A 25768-nucleotide genomic window follows, 5' to 3' on the forward strand; every position below is an offset into this window, starting at 1 on the left:
CAAGAATGTGTAATACATTTATCCCCGTAGACAAATATTAGAATTAAAAAAATTGTAAATATAAATATGGTAAATTTAATTTAAAAAACTTACTGTGCAATTTACTGTCCAGTCTAAGTAACTAGTTACATTCAGTTGATAAATCATTTTGGACAACAACAGGGTCGCAGTCCATACAGAGCAGCAATGTGACATGAAAGTCCGCAGAGACTTGGTAGGCAAAGCAATCACCACAAACACAACATATACAAAATGTATGGCACAAACCTAGTTCAAGCGACAACAAAAATATGTAGGAATATACTTTCAGTAATACAGTTAAAACTAATTGCTACAATGCTTTGGATAAAAAAACAGCGTTGTTCCACATTTTACTGAATTATTGGGCAAGCCTTAGAAGGAAGTATTGGAATTGTTGTGATCTTGGGAAGGAAGTATTGTGATCTTGAGTTGTTTCTGTTCTTTTCGGACTAGAATAATTAATAAAATGAAGTCTGCTGAGTATTTTAACATACTATGACTATATTTATGTATCAATGAATATTTTCTTTTATGAAGATTATGGCATGATGCAGAATAGCGATGCCAACATATTATAGTATGTCTTAAATGACGAAAAAGTGACTGAAAGAGCTCGAAGGTTGTAATTCAATAGGTACTCATTTCAATTTAGGAGAGGACACTTATGAAACTTTTTACAGAGATGACCAAGAGTCTACCAAAAGTCATGGGGGGGGGGGGCCATTCAAGTATTATGTCAACCAATATTTAGCCATTTTTGATTCCCCCCCCCCCATCAGAAAAAGTCGGCGAAACTGACCTCCTAACCTTGTCCGCAAATTTTCATCTGCACCCCCCCCCCATTAACGAATATTGGTGGGATCAGAGATGTACAGGGGATATAGGGAGGCTCATGTCCTCCTCACACGAGAAAAAATTCATTTTTTTCATGCAAAAAATATTTTTTAAAAATTAAATTTCCAAAGAAAATATTTTTATATATGTTATTACATTAATTTCTGTTAATTTAAATGCTATGTGAAGACTTAGAGCTCAAAATGTCTTTGAGAAATTTATTAAAACCCGTATTCATATCATTTTGACCATATTCATGTATGGTAAACCCTTGGCCTGTAGACCAAATGTAGCCTTGGGGGTTATCTGATGCGGCCTGCACCCCCAAACCTAATTTTGTAAAAATGAATTAAGCAGCACAATTCCAGAGCATTTAAGCGGCTCGTGGCACATTTTATGATCACTTAAGTGACCTACGAAACAGTTACAGAACACCTAAATGTGCCATGGATCACTTAAAGGTTCCTTTAGTGACATGTGCCACAGTTTTAGACCATTCAAGCAGCTCCACTGTGGTTCTACATAACTCAAGTTACCCATGGCATAGCGACAGATCACTTGAGTGATGCGTGGCTCAGCTCCAGAGCACTTAAGCAGCCTGGACACATTTTCAGATCACTTGGATCTGTGAAACATTTAGAGATCACTAAAGTAGCTCTGTAGATGACTTATCAAAAGGTAGAATGTTCAGGTGTCCACAAACTAGGGAAAGGTTTTTGTCCTTTTTTGATGCACCAAGTAAGATGCCATTAAGAATATTTCACATGTTTTATAAATGGTGGTTAATGACGTAAGCATCATCTAAACCCCCTCCCCCTTGTCATCAAAAGACAGCAAATCAGAACCCTGTGGTGGTCGAGTGGTCATAGTGACGGACTCACATCGCAAGGTCCCGGGTTCGAACCCCACCATCGCCGCAGTGGTCGTCAGCTGAAGTTGGTTTTCTGTGGTTCCCAACTTTAAGGTGCGAATGCAAGCCGATCTCCCCATTAAAAAGTCTCTCCGCAGAGTGCAACGGGGCTACAATGGTAAAATCGTCAAACATTACACTTCACTCATAAGTTCGAAAAATATGTGATAGATGGCAGGACTACATATAACAAGCATGACACAGAAACAAACTTCAAGTCAGGTTTCACTACATGTACATGCACATTCCAACATGTACCAATTCGTTAAAGGTTCCACAGAGGAATATAGACGAGGTGCATGTCTGGTGCAGTAGTAGCAAATCGGTGCCCCTCAGCCCCTTTACCGCATGGCCCTGGGCTTAATGAAAATTTTATGTTTAAAATTTTCTAGAGTGGGCATGTAAAATGAAAATAAAGTACTTTTTTTCTGGTGGGAGGGGGGGGGGGTTCAGAAATATCATTTTTCCTGGTTCCTATGATGCTACATGTCGGTAAGTGCCATAGAAGCCTTATGAAAATTTAATCTGGTTAAAATTTTAGAGAGTAAATGGGCAAGCAGTAAATTGCATACCTGCAAATTGATAAGCAGGTATCTATAGCTAGGTAGGGCTGGGGCCTCAGAAAAATTTGTTTTGCCCTGGGGCCTATAATGCTGCTCAGACGGATCTGGGCTTAATTTACGAAAATCGAGTGAAATCTCAATTCAAAAACTGATCATTAACGAGAGTTCTTGTTTGCAATTAACTTAGTTTCTCTGCTTTTGTGTCTCCCTCAGTGATGCAACTAGAAATGAAAATTTATTTGGTCACTTGGTATGGAAGGGGGCATCTGTATCTGTTTCAGCATCCCCTTTCCGTAATTTTTAACTTAAATCGAGTAAACTTAGCGCCCTTTCTGGTCCAGCAATCAGAGCACCCCATCCCCTACCCTCCCTTGATTATGCTGTCCTGGTCAACCTTTTGATAAGGATTTTCAACCTTACAATCAAGTGTCCTTAAATCCTTAAAATTTTGGGCTCTTCTACTGAGTGGTTGATGCTGGGTAAAAAATGTGCATTAAAAAATATATATACACTGATAATTTTTAGTGTATGGCATAGGGGCCTTTTCTCCGTATGCCTTAAGCATGTGCTTATTTTGCTTAATGGTTAATCCGGTCCTGTACATACTATGCAACATGCTGCTATTGGCCACAATTTCAATTAATAGACATTTTAATACAATACTTAAAATAAGAAATGTAATAATTTTTTCTAATTACATCATAAACTGCTAGGCACAACACAGAAAACATCACTATCTTTATGATATGAATCTCCAATAAACGCCATAAGAACTCAGCAATGTAAGTAAATATCTCACTGGCTTTTTGAAAAGCATTTCCCAAACAATCCTTTACTGCTTGTATTTCTGAAATGTATAAATATATTCTTGTAAAACTTAATAGCCACACAGTTATGAGGGATTCAAAACAAACAACAAAAAAAATGCACGATGAGAAATTTCAAAAAAGAAACTAAAAACTCCAAAAATTCTGAGTGAATTCACCTCTTTCCACTCTGGTGCTATCCATCTCTTCTTTAGGTGGTGTAGTAGGTGTCTCAGGTTCTGAAATTATTGGTTCCGATGGTTTTATAGGAGAAACATCTTTGATATCGATTTGGTTTCTGGATGTACCAGCAGCAGTTAATTCATTTTCTGGTTCAATAGTAATGTTTGTTTGTGCACTATCATCGTGACCTCCAGCTACAGTTAGCAGTGTGCATCGGTCTGCCAAATACTCTGAAGATCTGTTCATTATAGAAATCAAAATATTGTTTTAAAATCTATACCTAAAACATTTCAGTCCGATTCTCTTCTTTAATATTAATTTAAGTAATAATTAGGAAAATAACCTTTAAAACAATAAAATGTAATTTAAAAACTCTTCAAACTTTTCACAACTCTTAAAGCAGTCAATTAATATGACTGCTTAATTCACCAACTCTAGCCACATTGCTATTTGCTGCCATTAATGGAATTGAAGGCACTATAGATTGGTGGTCGCCTCAAACTTGGGGAAATATTTAGGGAAATATCTGTATTCTTTCCTAACCTGGGATTTACCATAGAAAAATTAATTTTTAGAACTCATGGAGATTATCTGATGACAACTTCCGCAGTAGTAGACGAATGTCTTACCATCACATCACTCGGGCTCTAAAATTGATATGACTGATAATATTCAGGTGTTTGGGATACAATTAACTTCCCAACACAGGGTAAAAACTTACCAAATTCGAGGTTTCAAAACATCTATAGCCAATATTTTAAACTTATCTGAATTATAAGGAAGCATCAAAAATATGATCTGCAGAGTAGCACAAAATACATTGAAATAATGTTAAAAGTAATTGATATCCTAATATAAAGTTATGATTGGCATTGGCAGGTGGTTAGAATTATGGCATTGATTTTTACAGAAATGTCAAAATATTAATTTCTTTTCATTAAATTTAAATAAAAAATGAAAAATAAATTACCTAATAAGGTTTTCAGGGCTGTCATTTAATGATAGAAGAGTTTTTAAAGTTAAAAAGAGCCATATCATTTCGACTTGAGTATTTTTTTATAGTAATTTTTTTTAGTTTCTATAATTCTAGCTGTTGTACCATCAAAGGGTGTCTTCCCAGGCCTTGAAATGATGGGATACAATAGGTTTTGAAAGATGAGATGGTTGACGGCAACATAAAATTAAAGAACAATCTAGAAAACACACTGATAGCAATGCCACTAAAACCCAAAAAAACTCTTCATTACGAATGAGAAAATATCTAAATTTGTTTGTATATGTTATTCTGTTTCCTCCCTTTTTGTGTCTTTGTTTTATTTTTTCTCACTTCTCCTTCATTTTTATTGATGTGATAAAAATACGTGATAAAAATTTTATAATATTGTACAATTATTATACATAAATTGTACATACATGACAATAATAATTGTATCTAGATAAAACTTATGTGTTTGCCAGCATGGATCCTATAAGATCCCGTGATAGATTTCTTCTATTACTTATTTTTTTATGTTCTGTAAGAATAAATAAAATGAGGAAAATGAAGTTATGAACATTCTCATATTCTTTTTTTGCCCCTTTCTTTGCATGTGTAGCGAATCGACCTGTAATGTGAGATTGTGATGTGACTCTTTAGTGAAAGGAAAAGGGATTATGACGTCAATTGTGCTGTAGCACATAAGACGCTAATGCTGCTTTTTACTAACTTGATTTTATTTTTTTATACTAATGTAGGTAGTCTTGTTAAGCTAGTCGTTTTCTTAACATTTTTTTATACTTACAACTGCAATTAATTTTTATAATGCAAAATATGTTCTTAGCTTAAATTAAAAACTTCTGATTATTAACCTCTTGCGCTGGAAATTAATTGGCAGAAGCCTGTGACTAACTCATCCAAAACGAGCATTTGCTTGTAATAATTTCTATTAAAGTTTTAAGCAGGTTGTGTGTAAAAAATGCATATAGTCGCACTATTTAGATAAATATAAATAAGATTTACAACGTTTTTTAAAGCATTTTATTAATAATTCTGTACAGTATGATAACCTTCAAAACAATGAGGAATATGCAATGCAACGATACATTTTAGGATCTAAATAAATGTAATAAACAGATAAAAATAATGCTTAATAAAAAATAATGTACTATTACTGACTTGGTTGTTATTTATTGTACAGCAATAAAACAAATAAAATTTTAACAACAAATGCAGTTCTTTGCAATAGTGCTACTGATTGCACGCTCAAATATCGTGTTGCTGTTATACCTAATTACTTATTTATAAACAGTAAATTCAGTGCCATTTTAGAAGCAGAAAACAAGCGAAGTGCATAGTACATCTTTCCAACGCAAAAGGTATGTATGTATGTATATATTTTTGGTGTTACATTTATTTGCATTGAACTCCAATATTATTTTTTGTATTATTCTTTGCCTTTTTTGTATTGCATCATAGTGTTGATGTTCAATTCTTTTTCTTTCACTTTGTTTTGCATATGTCTATTGTGTGAGTTTATGAGGAATGCAAGGATTTTTTCACAGTCTTACTAGTTTATCAATAAATAAATTTACTATTAAAAATGGTCTATAAATATATCAATAGTTAAAAAATTCATAAAAACAAAAGAATTTGCATATTTAAAAGTGCTTTGGGAAAAAATTATTCTCATTGAAGGAGGATTTAATTTTTGGTACAGAAAAATAAATTCAGTTCAAATTTCTATCAAAAAAAGAAAATCACTGGAAATATGCAAATCAGAGTCCTATAAAATGCAGGGTGCGTGACTAACAGCTCACTTTTGAATTTTCCCATTACTGTGGTGCTCATGTAATGTTTTCATTGTGATGTTGACATAAGTTGGTAAAGCATTATTGATGAAGTTGTTTTACCTGACAAGGAATCACCTGCTGAAGCTTTATGAATGTTTTGAACTTGGAGGAGATTGAAGGAAGGTTCAGGTCTAATCAAGTCTATGTGCCATCCATCGACCAAAATTTAGAATAATTTTTTTTCTGCACCAAAAGAAATCTCTTTCTGTAAGAATAACTTTTTCACCAACTGCATTCAAATATATAAATTCCTTCAATTTTTATGTATTTTTAAACTATTTATGAATGAATTTAAAATTTAATTTGAAGTATTTATGGGACACCCTGTACATTAAAAATCATTTCTGTGCTAAAATTTTTCATACAATTTTTCATTAAACAAAGCAACTTTGTTCTGTAAAGATTTCATTGCATTGATCTGCAAACAAATAATTTTTTATAAAAAATACCATTTTTTTTCTATTAAATTTTAGATTCAAGAATTTATGGAAAGAAAAAACATCAAGATAAACTCATCCTAGATTTACTCACCTGTGTTGAATGTCACTGATAATAAGAAACTCTTTGTGAAAATAATGAAGTTGTATGATGGTTATTATTAAGAAAAATGTGGGTGTCAACAAACGCAAGAAAAGAGTACCCGTGTCCGAGTTGTAAACCTGGAGGCCCAGATCACCTTGACTATGGACAAAATATAAAAATATGAACATCATTAATAAGAGAAGATTTATAGAAAACATAATACAGTGGAATCTCTCAATAATAAACACCCACAGGGTCAATGTTAAAAAAAAAAATGTCTAACCCTGTTTCACAGGCTTCAAAAGTGGCTGTTAGGTGTCCATTAACAATTGCTGTTAAAGGAGGTTCCACTGTATAACTACATGAATTTATAGAACACATAAAACAAAATTTCACAGAAATTATTCATCCAGATAAAATAAGCAAAATAAAAACTTACACATTTTTGGGAATGTGCAGATATTGTTCCCAGTACTTATCGAAATCTTTGAATTGGTATGTGTATATAAGGATAAGGACCAGCATAGAAAATATGATGACAGTAAGCCAGAATGCATACATTATCTTCCGCCAAATTATATAAGAAAACTGATGAAGAAACAAATAATAAATTAAGGAAAAGTTACTAAAAATATACCATGCATAACTTTCAGAGTGTAAAAATTAATTCAAAGCTGATTACAAAAAAACACCTACTTACTTGAAACATTAGAATAAAAAATAAGAACAAAAACATGTAGACAATGCGATAGGCAACGACACCTTCACCGCCAAGGGAAATCACCATCAGCATTATTGCAACTACCCATATCCAATATTTGACTAGGAACCCATACATCATTTCTGCAATCAAACGGATGTAAGGATTTGGCGATGCCATGGATGGTACTATACTAAAGTGCCTTCTCAAGGCTAGGAGGAAAAAAAAAATCAATGTTTATACAATGTTAGCACTTTGTTTAAAAAAATGTCTAGTTCATTTTTACTCAATCATATGGGTGCGTAAACATCATAAACCTGTGCTATAATGTTAAAAGCACCAGATGAGAATTTAAATTTTATATATGTATTGAAATTTAGAAAATAGTAAGATACATGGAAATAGTCCAAAGATATGGAAAGTGTAATAGTAGCCCCCCCCCCATTAACCCCTACTTTGTGGTAACACACATTTGAATACAGTGTCATTTATTAGAACTGCTGTCAAAATTTAATATTTGAACCTAGATAATTAGAACATTCGAGGTAAAAAGTGGTGGGTGTTGCTTGAAGTATATTCATCCACATTTCATCAAATTTATATATATATATACTGACCACAAGTCCTGTTTGTGTAATTAAATTATATGCAGGAAGTTACGAGGAGTTAAGGTTATGAGAAATACAGGAAAAACCATTGGGAAAAAAATATGGTATTGATGTATTTGAAATTTGCAGCAGTAGCATTTTCAATCAACTTGTGAAATTCAACAGCATGCATGCAGAAAATTAGAGCTACAAGCCACTCAAGATATATTTTAAGGTCAAACAGTCACAAAACACTAAAAGCTTTCTTCCAGCTTAACGTCAAAAAAAAAAAAAAATTCAAGCAAGAGAGCATGATTAAAGTATTTATGAGGCAGAGCTTGTATTTATGGCATATGCTTTAAAAGGACTTTTTGAACATTTTTGACATGCGTGAGTGTTGACTGTAATAATAAGTTGAGATTAAAAGTCTATAGAAATTAGAATACAATATCTTTGAGAAGACATAAAAAATGTATGAGAAGCAAACTGATTTTGATGTAAGACATTTCATGGATATCCACTTAAAAAAAAAAATGAAGAGCAAATGAAAAACATAGGTAAATGATCTAAAAAAAGATTTTTGTAATCGCATGTTGAGAGTACTTGCTACAAGAGTTAAAAACTTGTTCGACAGTATTTTAAAAGGGTGGAAGAGAAAGAAGAAAGAAATATGCAAGTTATAATGCTAAGATAAATGAAGAACCAAACATCATGAAAACTGTAATGTCTGAATCAAGGATAGCTTATAAAACAAATGAGTTAGGCAATTTCATCAAGCCCAGATGTAATGTTCCACAAGCCTCTTGTGCCGATAAAATGAAGGTCACGGATCCCTTATGGCTACTTGACCATCCATTGTACCTCATAACCATTCCTCTGGGAAATTTATACAAACTGGTAAATGCAGGAACATGTTGTGTGTGCGTATAAGTGACCCTAATGTATTTATGTTGTCGGTTATGCTCATGTTTAATGTTATATTGGTGCTGCCTATCTGTCTTACATATTTTGAAGGGAAAATGAAAAATGCAAAAATTTTCATGTCATGTAAGTATCAAGTCTGCCTACTCTGCAGAGTTTCTTATGGTTATAAAATGTGCACTTCTATAAACTCTTTTTTGGAATATTAAGCAGGATTTTTATCATGTGGGATTTTTCTTTAGAAGGGGTAATTGAACTTTTTTTTTTCTCCTTCCTAATGGGATTCTTTGACTGCAAAAAAAAAAAATCACCATCTTTTCTCAAGCAGAGACTTTGGACCCAAAACTTCCCCCCCCCCTCCCATGTATACACCAGTGAAACAGAAGTAATTAATAATTTTCTCATCCAAGCTTTTGAATCCCCCCCCCCCTCCACAAAGGAGCCCATGGACTTAGTTAGGAGCCCTTGATCTAGCCACTGTGCTGCCAGAAGATCCAGGTTCAATCACAGTGGTGATTGCATGTTCCCCCTCCCCTCACCAGGGGTGGGACCGACAGGGCCTTGGAGGGTTCTCGTCATTTTTTTTGTTTTTCATACTGTAAATTTCATATAGAAAGGACCAGTGAAAAATCTGGTCTGGGAACTCGTCAAAGATACTAGCCTAGGAAACATAAGTAAGTAAGGAAAGGTAAGCAACTAACGGAAGTTTCTTTGCATCAGTCCAGGATTGTGAGTGGTTCTATCTATCTACTAGCCTAGAGACCCTGCTACAAGATGTGAGGGCCATGGGTGATTGGCTGGCTCAAGTTGGCTTTCCATGTTTTTTAATGATATTTCAGTTCCCATCAGCTTTTTTTTATTCATAATGCATGCAGAGAAGTGAAATAATTTGAACAAAACCAATCAAACAAAAGCAAAGTCATGCAGAATAAAATGTTGTTGCAAATTCATGCACATATATATAGCATGCTTTTCTTGTGCTATAAGTGAAATGAACTTTGTGATAAGTACTAGCATACTGAAGCAGGATAATTAAATTGGCAAAGATTGATCATCATTCTAGTGAGAGCAGATTGAATACACGTACATGGACGGGGAATGCCAGGCTGGGATGTACAATAAGAAATGTTAAAAGGTTCCATCATCACACCTTCTGATATGTCTCTTTGAGCAAGTTCTTGCTTCTCCTCAACAAACTGGCTCAGCGTAATCCAAAACATCATTGTGTACAGTATCTAAAACATTAGAACACAAAGATTTAAGTTGATACAGTGAAATGACTATATAACAATGCTAAAGGAGAAATATATTATTATGAAGGAGTTATTGTAATAGATGGAATATATTAACACTATGAAAAGTGCATTGGGACAGCAGAGTAACAGCATTATTATAGGCAATTACTTTTACAGAATTGTTACTGTATTTACATGAAGATACATATAAACAGAATTTACATAAACATTTTTTTTCTTTTCCAACACATGTACTGTATTTCTCGGAATAAGTATCATGTGTGAATCTGCCACAGTGTGAAAAAAAATAGGAAAATATGTTTGTGAGATTAACATAAACATCAGATTAGCGAATCCACCACACCTTTTAAGGCTAAAATTTTATTTCCATGTAATTACTGTTTTCTTGTATGGCATAAACAAATATTTGATGGAAAATGCTTTATAAATGCTCATAATCAATTCTGAACAGTTCAAATGAAGTTTACTTAATTGATATTTGAATGTTAGAGGATAATTGAGGAGGTCCCGTGGAAAAGTACTCAAGTTGAAAATAGCAATTTTACAGGCGAAGATAACTGTTTCATTTCTATTTTGCTAGTAACCAGCTGTTTCCATCTAATAAGCCTTCAGAGAAACTAATCTAAACAGGGTACTGAAATAAGTGCTTTTCTATTGGGTTTTACTTGCAGGTCCAAAAAAAAAAAAAAATGACTAAAGTACTTCCCACATAGGAGCTCCTAAATTCTCACTTTAAGATGGTGCTTTTCAAAACAAAAAATAATGCAAGCTTTGCAAATCTACAAAATTATGTTTACTAAAATGCGAGTGCCATGGTGGATAGGCCAAGAAGTTTGGTAGTATAAAAACAAAAAAATTATGGGAAAAAATTCTAATTATTATAAAGTGTTGCACTCCTATAACATCATTATTATAATTTATGGTAGCGATGATACGAAAGAGCAATGCATAAATTATGTTAGATAATTAATTTTAGCTAGTTTAACAGATTATAGGAAAACCACTCTAAAAATATATGTTGAAAAACTTAGAGCTATTCCTTAAATGAAAAACAATCATGCTTACCTTAATGGCAAGAGGCTGATATGTAAGGTCACCATAGCTCACCAGCCCAATTTGACTAGCTGTGCTGTTCTTGTCAAACTTTGGAAGTTCTGATGCATTTAGATCTAATCCCAAGATGTACTGTAACAATAACAATGCTTCTGCATATGTTACTAATGCAGGAGAAGATCTCAGGCAGACCTGCCGCGAATTTGGACACATCCATAGAATGCATGACCATAGCAACAACACGAAAGTTAACCAGCTGTGATATGTTATACTCCAAGTCTAAAAGAAACAAATAATTATCCATGAGTATATTGAATAAAATGAATAGCTCTGACATTATAACGTATCATTAATATATGGGGTGAATGAAGAACCAAAAAATAAAAATAAAATTTTTTTTTTAAAAATTAAAAAAACAAAAAATATTTAAAAAAATTTCTTTCAGATTGAATAATATTGTAGAGAAAGATGTCCTCTACACTTGTTAACACAAGATATAAGGAAACAGGATATATGTAGATATGCTAATATTTTGGGGAAAAAAATCCATCTCTGCCCTCGTGGTGGAACTCCCTTCCCCCCATCGCCATCTGGTGGCCTTGATGTCATTTATGAGCAATTAGCTGATTGTTGCCACTGTAATTCACACAGCGTCGTCCAGCATATATATGCTCCAAGGATGAAACATTTTTGTCTGCCTTCATAGTTTAGTTGGTACTGCGATCCTCCGTCATGCGAGAGACTTCGGCTTCAAGGCCCCCATGAGGGCATAGATGAATTTTTCTTTCCCAAATATCAGCATCTGTACATATCACCAGTGTCCATATATCTTGTATGAATAATATTAGTTTAAGGAATATGTTCTTTATGGCATTTCATGGCTTCAGTTAACTCACCATCATTATAATGAGAGTGACTACATAGCTTCCTCTGGCAATCAGTTTCAACGCGGTTACAACTAATGATGACACTTTCCGAAGCCTCGATGTAATGTTGCCTGATGCAGATGTGTCCATTTCTTCCGCAGCTTTATCTGGCATATCAGACTCACTGGTCCAAATGACACTGCCATTAGGGTCAACTGCCAATGTCTCTTTGTTATCATCACCAGATGCAGTGGCTTGATATGTTCTTGCCATGTGGTCTTCATCTAACAGCTGTTTCAATAATAGAAAAAATCTCAGATTATGAATTTTCTAATTATTATGGGGAAATTTCATAGTTAACCATGCAAGAGCATGCTGCAATGATTAAGTAATAAACACACACAGAGTATAATCAAGCTGTTTTATGACACTAGCATAAGCCCTGTTTACGTGAGCAAGATTTCCCTTGTAGGGAGAAAAAAAAGAGGATACAAAAAATTGTACCCTTTTTCGTGGATCTATGGGGGGGGGGGGTGTTCACATCTCCTTTCTTATGATTGTTTGCACCGCAAATAGAGAAAACTGTCCAATATCTCAGTGCCATGCAAAACTGGTTTAGGGATTTTTTTTCAATTGCCAGGAAAAAATATTCTGGCTTTCATTATTTCCTAAATAAACAGGGGCTTTATTAACACTTTAACACAGTCGCCGCTCGATTTTACGAACTAATCTTCTGGTCCCAAAAAACATGCCATTCCTCTAAATGTCTTTCCCATTTACGAGCTTTGGATTTTTCAGATGATTTTTCACATCCGTACAGGTTTGTAAAAATGAACGTTGACTGTAGTGAGATATACCTTCATTGTTGCAATATTTTTTACCTTGCTTCAGCCAATCATGCATCGAAACTGAATTTACAATAGGTTTAATTGAAAGTGATGAATATAGAAATTTCAAAGTTAGATTTTTTTTAGATACATTCATATACATTTTAATTGCAATAATTAATGCATGTTAATCATAATCAACATACTTGGTGACATATTATTCACGCAGGATTATAAGAACCACCCCCTTTTTTTCGCATATCAAAACCCAATCAAACAGTTGTAAATACTGGTATTAAAATTAGTGCCATGTTTTTCTCCCACACATTTTTTTCAAAAGAAAAAGTGTCTTATAAATTGGAAAGTCCAGTGATTATTTTTATTTCCATGATTTTTTTATAATGGAAATCATAGATAAAGCTTCATTTCAACGAACTTCGACAAAATTTTGATGTACATTTTACACTACAAAAACTTAAAAATTTCTTACCGTTTTCTAAATATATCCCGTTAAAAATAATGTGTAAAGCATGGTGAAAGGAAAAAATCAATTTAAAGCAAAACCATAAAAAATTAGAAACAGCAACTAATTAATGTGCATTATAATAAATATACAATTTATTGTCATTCGATGAAAAATTATGTTGGGTCTGACTAAAATTGGAGATGACAAATTAATAATTAAGTTAATAAAAGAATACAAGTTTTAAATAATCATTTTAATTAAAGTTTCAGTTAAGAGTTAATGGTTTAATTGCTGAACAAACCTCCAAAACAGGAGGTGAACAAAAGAGAACAAACCGGTAAACATAAAACAGCCAAATATTTTCCCATGCATTATGATATTAATGAAATTAATATTAATTGCTGTACTTTTTTAAAGGTTTAAACTAAGCCAAATATTTCATGCTAGGTTAGGCAGTGGTATAGATGTATTGAAATTAGCATATTTCATTAGCTTACCTCATAACATAACATAACCTTCAACCTGTGACCCCCCTAAAGAGATGCTTAATTTGACCCATGCCCCTCAAACATAAGTTTATGATTATTACTTGCAAACGGTTTCTGGGTTATTAAAGCCTCAGACAATATTTTATGATTATTAATTAATGAAAATGCGAGTTAAAAACTGACATAAGACCTGATAATTGATTTCAGTGTAAAATAATCTACAGTATACAATGCTGTTCATCTACTCCTTCATGATTTGATTAAACAGAGGGTGCCCAATTGGATACTTTTCCTACATTTTCTACCTTTTTTGTTCCATGGATCCTTTGTGCCAATAAGATGAGAACCTTGCCAATAATATGAAGGTCAGGCAACCCCTTACCAATAAGATGAAAGCCCACTACTCCTTTATGAAATAAATAATTCAGTGCATAATAATTTAAAAACAGTAGATTGTGTCCTCATTTAAGCTCACAATCCCCTGAAATCACTTCAAGGATTCCTGGTTAAGAGTCACTTGTTCTGAAGAAAGCTGTCTTCAAGTCCAACAAAGATTAGTCCCATAGAAAATAATGATCCTTATTGTTGTTCAAGACCATCATTACGCTATCACAAATAGAAAAAAAAAATCTACTTTATGAACCATTTTATTTCACTGGAACCTGAATGGTTGTTCAAGTCCAACAGCCTAGGTTGCCAATGACAGGTTATCAAACCATTTGCATGGCCTCTACAAAAAGTTAAACACCTTTCATATACATATAATTCTAAGTTTCTTTTTTTGCAAATCTTCAGGATTCGTATAGATAGAAAATGTATCACAAGCATTTCCAGTTTGAACCTATTCGTAATTATTTTCATTACTGGTGAAAAGTCGTAGTTTATATTCATATATAAAGTTCAAGTACTTTTCAGCGCAGCTTGTTATGGCATTCAGCAAAGTAGTCAGAAAATGTGTTAGTATTCAAAGCAATTTGTAAAGTACAGCAAATAGAGCAAGAAGAAATTTGCAAGCTGGTGCAACCCATTTAAGAAAATCGCTTCGAAATAAACACACATGCAAACAATACAAATCTTGCATTTTATTGAGCAAAAGAAGTTTTTGGAAGAAAATTTAAATACTTATCTTTATATGTATGGGATCATAGAAAATTTTGCATTCATGTTTTAAATTCGTGACTATTTTGGGATATGCTGCTGAAATTTACCGATATGGTATGAAACAAGTTTATAAAGTGAACATTCATGTTAATAGGGAAGCTTCTCATTTAGTCTTAAATGTGTTTTAGCGTCTTATTATACATCATATGTTTGAATAAATATAAACAATGTTCAAGTTAATGTTTATGAACAATTACTTTCCTGAAATTGCATTTAAAAAAAGCATACTGTCTAAAATAGGGTCTGTATGAGAGTTTCTACATACTCTGGTTCGATCATCCTGTTTCAACATATAGTTGCAGCAGCAGTGGCCAAGCAGGAACAAAATTTGCGCAAATAAGAGCATAAAAAAGAAAAACAATTATTCTTTGTCGCATGCAAGGGAAACAAAAAAAAGGAAATTAGTCAACACCAAAAAAATATGCAAATATTCTTTGTGAGATAGGGTAGAAAATCCATGATCAGCAAATATATGAAATGCATTTGAGGCGAAACTTTACAAAATACACTCCAATGCACATGCTGATGTTCACTGGCTGTTATCTATGTAAATTTAAGAAAGAAAAAAAAACCATGTAAATGCATTACAAGTCTACTAACTATTGGCACTACTGGTTGTTTTGATTTTATTGATTCAAATTATTCAAAATTAATGTACACAATTGTCAAACCAACTCAACCCAGTTGTTTGAAATATAAATACTTTGGAGCTGTTAGCTCAGTTATGAAACATGACCAAGCACTTGGTCTCTTGAAAAATCAAATTCCACAATTTATTTCCTGTTGTTTTCCTTTTTGTAGCCCTAAGTTGATGAATTTTACTGTTGCACACAAATTTTTCATCAATGCCACATAATGTGCACCCTTTACTTGATCAACCTTTGTAAGACATTGCTGTATTTCATTTCATTTATACACATTCAGATCAAGAAGGAACTTTCCATTCAGAATATGTGTTCAAGCTAAAAATCAATTTTAATGATCCTGTAGTTTAACAATTGTATTTATACAGTATTTGCAATAACACATCTTTTTTATATCCATAATGAAAATGCTACAAAAGCCAGAACTCTGCCACCAGACTAATCCCATTGCCAATATCATCTCTCTAACAACTCCCACTTTCTAATGGAGTCAGGAACATATACATATTTTTTGCTCCCTCAGTGATCGAAGCCTTATTCTCATTAGAATTTTGAGATGTTATTGTGCTTCTAAAAACTGAACTTCAATTATCTTTTAGAGTTAATCCATTTATACCCGGTGCTGTTTGAAGGCATGGGCCCACCCGGGCATGGCTGGGGGCCTCAAGAGAAAAGGGGCCTCACAAAAATTGTTGAGATTTTTGAATATTTGCCTGGCAGGGCCTCAGAAAAATCATTTGGCCCCTGTTTATACCCACTGTACTCATTTGAGTACAGCGAAGATTTGGGTTTGTATATGCCTTGCAGCTAGATATTATATATTTTAGCATGCGTAGACGATAATCCTACTCAGAGATTGGCATTGAAAAAATTCTCAAGAAGCCATTTCTGGTTTAGAAATGAACTCTTGAAGTTGATGTGTTTTATTACCTCAAGTGGGTACTTTTTTTTTCCACCTCATATTATTGACATTATATTGTTATTTTTATGTAATGTGGTTCTTTTGCAATTTATTATTTATATTATAGTTTTTTTAATGTGAATAACACAATTCAATTTCATTTCATTTACACCTTTTTTTTCATATATGTTGTCACATTTTGCTCTCCTCAATTGAGGGCACTTGTCATCCAGTGTAAATACTTTCTGTTGATATATTTAAAAAAATTTCTTGGAATATTCTTAATTCAGGAGTGGACAATATTTTTCCAAGCTGTGCCAAAATAAAGATTATTTTTGACACTCATGTTACTGAACAAATTTCAACATGCAGACCATATGTCCCATTTTATGGGACATGAGCACCACCCCCCCCCCCCCCCCCCCGCAAAATACTGTTTGGCTATCTTATTTTTGCAAAAATATTAATTTTGTCATTTTTTTGTAATCCTAATATATATTTTTTTAATTTTTAAGTCTAAATTCGATTATCACAATGCAAATTGTGTGTGTAAGCTATGCATATCGGTAAAAAGTTCACTTACCTACACCAGGTGGGCATAGGTACTGAAAACTAAGGGCTCAGGGTGATTGGTCCCCTCTTCTCAATAAACTTTGTAAGAAAGATTAGCCCCACCCCCAAGAATTTATGGATATACGATATGCAATTGAATTTTATACATTGCAAATTCCCCCCATGCAGTCGTTCTTGAATTTCACACATATGGGGGGCTCCATAACTGTGCCCAAAAGATAAAAATCACATAGAAACACACAATAAAAAGCCATCACATAATTATTATTATGAGTGTCTACCATAGTTAGTTTGGCAACCTGCAGGAATACCATTCATAAGAAAAGGATTGTTCAAAAGTTTGAGAGAATTTCTTCGATTAAAAAATTAAATAAACTTTCTTAAAATTTTAGAAAAAAGCTTTCACATACTACTCCTGATACAATGCATGCCATTTGTGGCATGTGTACTATGGGTTGCCCACTCGTTCCTTAACTGGTGCAATTTCAACAAAATATCCCAATATTGAAAGGAAATTCAAAGCATATCAAGGCTCGGGCATAAACGGGTTAATAGAGCAGAAATGTTTTTATTTTCCTTCATGAATGATACAAACACAATCACAGCTAAACCACACTACAGACAATGATACGCTATGCAACAATAAATCTCATTACAATGATATTTTTTCAAATCTTGTTTGTAATTGTCTTTTATCTAATGTTAAACTACTCTTAATGCAATGTGCTATCCTTTACTATGGTAAATCCCTCCAGAAAATATATATCCCTCTTGAAAAATATTTTTGAAGAGATTTTGAAACTGTTGCAACAGTATTCGGTTTAAATTTCATTCAAAATCACGTTCAATATACTTTTAATTTTTAAGTTCATTACCTATTGTTGCATTTCAGAGGAAATCCAAGAACATTGGTATGTGCACCACCTGATCACCAAAAAGTGTTAATGTAGTTGTCGGTATTACAACTTTCTGTGTACAACACAAAAATGTGATAAACCACTTCACAGGGGCAAAACATCTGACTAAGCATTTCAGTGATAAACTAATCAATTACAACTTTTTAACGGCAAATAAATACTGTAATTAAAAGTGCATTTTTGGAACTACTAACACCACCAATTCGGAAGAGATGCCAACAATAGCATAAATTTTATGGAGTTGTAATATATACTGTTGCTCGATATAACAATAATCCTTCTACAATGATATTTTTTTCTTGGTCTGCTAAGTGTCATTATATTGGTATTTCACTGTATGTAATGTGATACTAATTACTGTGAGGTACTTCATATATTTTGTACAGGAAGTGGTAATTAGAATGCTAATTTTTTCTTGTTCATGCACTGTTCAATTTCAAATATCGCAAATCTAGAAAATGAGGGAAAACCTATGTATCACAGAACCATGTAGCCCATAAAACATCAGTAATAGTAAAATTGTTAAGAAAAGCAACTTTAAGCAGAATAATAAAAAATTTGATCATACGCTTCCACCCTTTGTTGTAGTCCTCCTTGTTGTTCTTCGACGACGCAAGCTTCCACCAGAGACATGAGAACTTTGTTTGGAATCAACTCTTGAAACTCGAGGCTCTATTTTTGTTATCACTTCTTTCACCTAAAATAAAGGGAACAAAACTCAATTCTTATTATTAAAAACCAGAAGAATCATAAGCACTAAGAAGGACTTGCACTGCACCCAGTCAAAAAATTAGAAAAAGTAGGATTTGGGGAGGGGGGCCATAAACCACCTCCTTTAGACAAAATAATCCTAACATATAATAAAAATATCTAAAAAATTTTATTATTTTTCATTTTTAAAAAAATTTAAAAAAAATTCATAGTACTATTTCAATACCCTATAAGACAGATTCGAGTCAAAGCAGAATGACAAATGATTTGGTAGCAAAAACAAGGCCAAAACAGTGTATAGCAACCACAGATAATTCTTTTCTGCTCTCCTCACAATATATATTATATTCTTTTTTGGAGTATTCCGCAAATCCAGTCTGTCAACTTCTCTTTGACAATGCAGAGCAAATTAAGAAGACATGTAAGTTTTTTAAGAATGGAACTCTTTCGGGACCACTTTCAAAAGCACGGTGCAAAATGTGTAAATTACAAGGTCCAATGCAAATAAGTCAAGATGAATGGATGGTTTTACTGTATTGCCCATAATTTTTTTTAAAGGGATTTGTTTACATTTTACTGTTTAATGCCAATAATAATTTTTGACAAATGAAGCACTTTCATTTCTAGCTCTTTGATGAGTATTGTAAATATTGTTTATGCCTCTGCATGCCCTAAAAATAAAGACAATTGAATGCTATTAGGTAGCATCAAAATCACCAAACCTAGCATACATCTATGTATCCATAGAACTGCTTTGTTATGCAAACTGATGCTTCCCTATACACAAAATGTGCACCATAATTTGGAATATGATAAATGTTAGTAACTGTCCAAGACCATGAAGTAGTGAATACAAAATTAATTTTCCATCCAGACAAGTTTTCAATGACTGGTACTCAACTTGATGAACTCTCAAACTAAGCAAAAGAAAAATTAATCAACTAAATGGCCCACACATACACCCCCCCCCCCCAAATAACCTGAAAAATGAAACAATTTCTGCTTTGGCAAAATCATTAATTGCAATCTACTACATTTGTATTATTTGACAATATATCGATAATTCCATCCTAAATTAAAATCAATCACACAAATTTGGTGCAGAAGTAGGACATTTTACAAAAAAGTAGGACAAGTGGGAGCCCTGAACTTGGTAAAAATTATAAAAACCAATAGATTTTTTAAGGTGTTGATATAGACTCTAAAAAAAGTTATTCTCTACCATCTGAAGAATAAAATACAACATAATACTCACCGGTGAAATGATTCTATGGCGAATTATAATTGCAAGGATCCAATATAAGCTTAGTATGAAAAGAGGATTGACGTATAATGTCCAGTAAAGCTGTTGGAAGACAAGTGCACTTCCATTCGAACAGTTAAGCTCTATCAAACTTGTGAGACCTAGCAATCTGTGAAAAATAGACATATTTAAACATAAACTTCATCTTATGGCACTTGGAAAATTTCAACTCTGGATATTTAATGAAAAATATTGATTGTAATTAAACTTGAGATAAATAAAAGCATCTCACCTGGCAGCGAGAGTCTCTGGTTTTATTAGATCCTGTATATATTTCAGTTGGTACAAATATAGAACAATGAAATGAGCAGCAGCAAATACAGACAAAGGAATTTTCGTCAATAAAAATATCCTCCCAACTTTCTGGTTACAAGCAAACCATGTACAAACTGTTAAAAAAATTAAAAAATAAACAGCTGATGTCAATGACGGACGAAGAATTCCAGCACCAACGAGAAAACAAAGGACTAACACTTCTCCCGTCCAGTGCCAGAGTTCGGATTTTCTCCTCTTCTTGCGACGGACACATCTGGACACATCATTTCCAATCCCATTCTGATCTACATCTCCATTTTCTGTGGCGTTTTCTACCGGCACTTCCAATTTGCTGCACGTTAAGAAAACACCAAAGGACGAAAACAACACAAGAAAGTCAAGCCCCAAAAGTCTGACGGCATCGAGTGGCTTGATATGATACATGCTGTGAAAGCCGAAAAATGTGTAGAGGTGACCTTTGTGATCACCTGTAATGAAAAGCCAGGTATTATTATAGTTTTGATAAGTTTCATTAACAACAAGCAACACTGAAATATGGATGTATTGATACATGCAGTGACAATTCCTCACAAAAAAATTCTGGGGGGAGGGGGAAGGAGGCAAAATTGTTTTGCATTTTATTATGATGCTGGCAGGGCTCAATTTCCACATGGGACATTTACCCTAAGCTTCATGATCAATAAATGATTAACGATGGTATATATTTACTGATTAATCAAATATTTTTGACCCTAGTTGCAAGGAACCCCACTAATTTCTGCTTTGCTCAAGACTCCCTTCCTTCCCCCCCCCCCATCAAAATCAGACCCGGCGTACAGGTTATATACTATTTTATGTTAATCTAATAACTTTTTATATCATCTGTACATCTATGTGGTATGAAAATAATAAAATTGTCTATAAACACGACATTAACACAAATAATTTTTGCAGTGACCCTAAAGCCTAACTGACATCTCAACAATGTTGAAAATCATCGTTTAGATTCAGCAATTGCCATTGGAAATCATTTTCTACAAATTGTGACAAATAGTACTCTTATTTCAATATTATATTCCAATTTAAAAGACAGCATAAATAAAAAATTAAAAGGTAGATGGCAGCATCAGTGTCTGTGGGCACTTTTCTTCTCCCAGCAGGGTGCGAAGTATAATAACCAGTGTAACAGAAAAACTCTTTCTCCCTTTCCCTGTTCTAACTATCAAGTCTCTCTCTTGCCAGCACGTGAGTGAGACTCTCAGTGCAATTCTGCATATGGGGTGACCATATGACGTATTTTACTGGACACTTTTTTTTAATTAGTACTTTCGAAAATATTTCCCTTTCTAATTTTATCAAATTCATTCGATTAAAAGTGATTCAATAAGCACTAAATTGGTATCAAATCCATAAATTCATTTGAAAAATCAAATTAATGATGATTCTAGGGAGGCATGTGTCTCTGTGCCCTCTTCAGAAGTCTTCCCTCTGGATATACAACAGAACCTTAATAACTTATGTATAAGTTGACCCTCCAAATATATGAAAGATTTTCTGAACAAAAAAGTTTGGATTATACACGAGTATACATACAATATATATTTTTCTTTCATAAACTGAAACTTTTCCTTTTTTATTCAAACCAGAATCAGCAAGTTTGAATAAAAAAAGTGCTGGACATGGGAAACTTTTCTGGCTTCTATTGGGACAATTTTTATGTCCACCACCTATAAGTTAATTTTTTTATATATATATGCAAGACATACTCACAGTAATTATAATTTGCTTCATAACCACCAGGAAGAAGCAGTAATACTACTTGGAAAATGATGTGAGCAATGCAGAAAATAATACTAGTTGATAGTATTGTTAAAATATAGCGTCTTGGATGGCCTGGAAAAAAACCACAATGGTAATTTTTAATAGCAGAAAAAATGAGAAGTCTTTTAAATATGCAGTTATCTTTTACGTAATTAATTTATATCTTTCAAGTAAAAAAATTTACAATGCTTAAATATGAGAAAACATTTAAAAAATTATAAGCATTATATGCATTATTTCAGTATCAATAGTGCAAAATTTCAGACACACTCATTAGTGTGCTGTTCAAATTATTTTGGTTTGTCATATAGTATAAAATATACCTGTCATAGTCAGTGTATTGATCGTTCAAATAAGGAACTCACCTGAGCGAATGTTTTCTGGTGATGGACTAGGAAGCAATGGATTAAGTAACATCAGTAAAAGATATATGAATGAGAAGACATTGTACCGGAATGCCACGGCTGGAAATCATAATATTGATCAGTTAATCAGCTGATATAATAAATAAGTTTATTATGTACCGATATAAATACCATCTTTTTATCAAAGTACAATGTTTAAATCCTTGAATTACATACATTATGGACACAAAGTTCATGATGCATTTCAAAAATTTTAAATCAATCAAATGGCATATAAAACTGCAGTCAATATGTTTGTGAGGGTAAAAATTATTTGAAAAATATAAGTGTTCAGAATTTACGCAAAGATGGTGCAGTGCTGTTTATATTTGGTTAACATTGAACACCCAAAGACGCAAAACATGCAAGTATTCATTGGCAAGTGCATAGAATACAAATACAAATACAACGCCACAACAGGCAAATTGCCCAACGAGGTGGCTGACTTAAGAACATCATGGATCCCGAGCCATTTTTTGGAGGCCCTACCTACTACTACTACTACACCACACGTGCACCCCCCCCCCCCCCCGCGGAACCCCCCAACGAATCGGTACATGCGGGAATGTGCGTGTACGTTTAGTGAAACCTGACGTGAAGTTTTTGTTGTTTCTCTGTAATGCTTGTTATGTGTAGTGCTGCCATCTGCCACTAGTTTTTCTATCTATGAGTGATGTGTTATGATTGAATGATTTATCGTTGTAGGACTGTTGCTCTCTGTGGTGAGACTTTTTAACGGGGAGATCGGCTCGCATTTGCGCCTTGAAGTTGGGAACCACAGAAAACCAACTTCAGCCGACCACCACTGTGGGGTTCGAACCCGGATCCTCGCATCGCGAGTCCGTCACTATAACCACTCGACCACCACAGCGGCTGAAATTATGTGCCATTTAAATGTGGCTCAAGCTACACAAAAAAAGATGTGATAAGTTCTTCTATGAAACTGTATGTACTTCTGAAAAGCAAGAACTTATTGGGCTGTTTGGCAGTAACTTCTTATCTTCTACAGGGCTTAGTGTCTTAAACCATGGGCCTGGGCCAACCCAGGCACAGCCAGAAAGCATCGTGACAATGAGATTTTATCTACTATTTTGGAGATCATGTATTTCAATCGGTGGGCCACTGCTATCAATGCCTACATGTATCTCGTTAACATTATTCTGATGAAACCGATGAATTGGTGCATACTGGGAAATGCTGTGCACCCCCACCCCCAATACGTACCTATCATGTTTGTTATATGTCCTAGAATGACTGTTATGTGTTCGAGAATTTCTGTTGTCTTCCAAATTCAGAAGCAAAAGAAAACTGGCAGGTTATTGCCTGCATACATTATGCATGAATTTTAAATGTTGCGACCTTCTTTTTTCCAAACTGAGCATGAGTCGGATCTACCGCCATGGGCAATTTACTACAGAGGTTTATGTATCGAGTGTTGTGAGTTTTTAGTGTTGCCATCTACATTTCGGGTTGAGAGTGAAGTGCAATCTATACATATATATAATAGCATGTCCTGACTGACTGATTCATCATCACAGAGCCATAGCCACTGAAGCTATAAATACCAAATTTGGTCAATAGTTCTGTTTTATTACATAAAGACTCACTAAGATGGAGTTTTCCAAAATTCGACCCTGAAGGGGTCAAAAGGGGGTTCAAAGGTTTTACAGAGAGATCACCCAGAGACGAAACTGCTCTGGAGCAATATTTATGAAATTCAGTCAGTATTTTTATTTTATGGCGTAAAGACTCACTAAGAAGGGGTTTTTTCGAAATTCGGCCCTTAAGGGGATGATAAAGGGGTTCAAAGGCTATACAGAGAAATCATGCCAAGCCGAAACCGTTCTGGAGCTATATCTACATGTATATTTATGAAATTTAGTCAGTAGTTTTGTTTCATGTCGTAAAGACTCACCAAGATGGGGGGTTTTAGAAATTCAGCCCCTAAAACGGTCATAAGGGGGGCTCAAAGGTTATATGGGACAATAATTGCTGAGCCGAAATCACCAAAGATTTAAATATGAAATTTGATCAGTAGTTTTATTTCGTAATGCTAAAACTCACTAACAATAGAGGGGTTCAAAAGTTATATCGTGCAATCATCACTGAGTCCAAGTCGCTAGAAGCTGTAAATACGAAATTCCATCAGTATTGTATTTTATAATATAGAGACTCGCCAAGACGGGATTTCTGGAAATGCAACACCCAGGGGGGGGGGGGGTCATGAGGGATTGAAATGTTATAGGAAGGAATCATCGCCAAGCAATTCTCAGATTACCAAATTCACGCGAGCGAAGCCGCGGGTAACAGCTAGTGATTGAATAGTTTTACTGTTGTTGGTCTGTTGCTCTGTGGCTAGAATTTTTAACGGGAAGATCGGCTCGCATTCGCAAAGTTAGAAACCAAAGAAAACGGACTTCAGCTGACCACCATTGTGCTACGGGTGGGGTGCGAACCTGGGTTCTCGCGATGCAAGTCCGTCACTATGACCACATGGGCGTAATTGCTTTCTCTATACACTTTTTTTAAGTTGGCTATCGGCTCGTATTCACACATAGAAGCTAGAATGCTACCGAAAAATCAACTTCAGCTCATCGCCGGTGTCCCGCCAAAGGGGATCGGATCCGGGTCCCCACGATGCAGATGCCATCACGATGCTCACATTCCCGCACAGCAGCAAATTAATTGAAAAGCTGGTACTTTCACTCAGACACAGTATCACGCCCGAGAACATCACCTTGCTATGCATGATGATGTTAAAATGTTCCTGATCACCCGCTGCTATACGGATATCATCATAGGTGAAATCGCACCACAGAAGATGGCCGACACCGGTGAAACGTTAATAATGGAAGAATACCCCGGCCGAAAAGCCTTGTAAGTTCTTGTTCTCGACTAGATGTCGGCAGTGAAAGTATATGCAAGTATTTCCCAAATTGACAATAATGCCCGCGGGGTCGATGGAATGATCTGGGAGCGGTTGAAATTGTGGGTTTAGTATATGATCCTATGGGTTGACTTGAGTTGGAGATGAAAGAAAAAAACATTTAAGGAGGCAATGGAAAAAAAGGTTTGGGAAAATATGGTCTATGCCAATGAATGAGGATATATATGTTATGATAAAGTGATAAATCGGTGATTATATGCATACCAGCCAGTAATTGAGCATAATCATTAAGCGTCCCGGTAAGAGAGTTTGATAAATTCCACTACATTTTACTATTTTTACCAGTGATTATGCATAAT

General features: G+C 34.2%; 1 protein-coding gene across 6 annotated transcripts in view; it reads right to left on the reverse strand.

The window, feature by feature from the left end:
• Positions 1 to 25768, reverse strand: part of Piezo (piezo type mechanosensitive ion channel component) — a 104475-nt gene that overhangs the window by 47266 nt on the left and 31441 nt on the right. For 2 of the 6 annotated variants that reach the window (XM_089250674.1, XM_089250676.1), the window contains exons 3-17: positions 22484 to 22582; positions 22068 to 22190; positions 20275 to 20785; positions 19995 to 20151; positions 18597 to 18725; positions 15259 to 15273; positions 12082 to 12342; positions 11198 to 11464; positions 9964 to 10111; positions 7369 to 7580; positions 7108 to 7256; positions 6678 to 6827; positions 3314 to 3555; positions 3027 to 3175; positions 94 to 267 (exon numbers count right to left, since the gene is read on the reverse strand). In XM_089250674.1, the coding sequence (XP_089106800.1) occupies positions 94 to 267; positions 3027 to 3175; positions 3314 to 3555; positions 6678 to 6827; positions 7108 to 7256; positions 7369 to 7580; positions 9964 to 10111; positions 11198 to 11464; positions 12082 to 12342; positions 15259 to 15273; positions 18597 to 18725; positions 19995 to 20151; positions 20275 to 20785; positions 22068 to 22190; positions 22484 to 22582 (2786 nt within the window). The remainder of the gene's footprint in view (positions 1 to 93; positions 268 to 3026; positions 3176 to 3313; positions 3556 to 6677; positions 6828 to 7107; positions 7257 to 7368; positions 7581 to 9963; positions 10112 to 11197; positions 11465 to 12081; positions 12343 to 15258; positions 15274 to 18596; positions 18726 to 19994; positions 20152 to 20274; positions 20786 to 22067; positions 22191 to 22483; positions 22583 to 25768) is intronic. The other 4 variants (XM_089250681.1, XM_089250677.1, XM_089250680.1 and 1 more) reach the window with 3 other exon arrangements.

This window comes from Pholcus phalangioides, unplaced genomic scaffold (assembly GCF_987345545.1).
Source record: "Pholcus phalangioides strain wild (caught in Gottingen) unplaced genomic scaffold, Ppha-v1.0 ptg000024l_1, whole genome shotgun sequence".
Taxonomy (NCBI): domain Eukaryota; kingdom Metazoa; phylum Arthropoda; class Arachnida; order Araneae; family Pholcidae; genus Pholcus; species Pholcus phalangioides.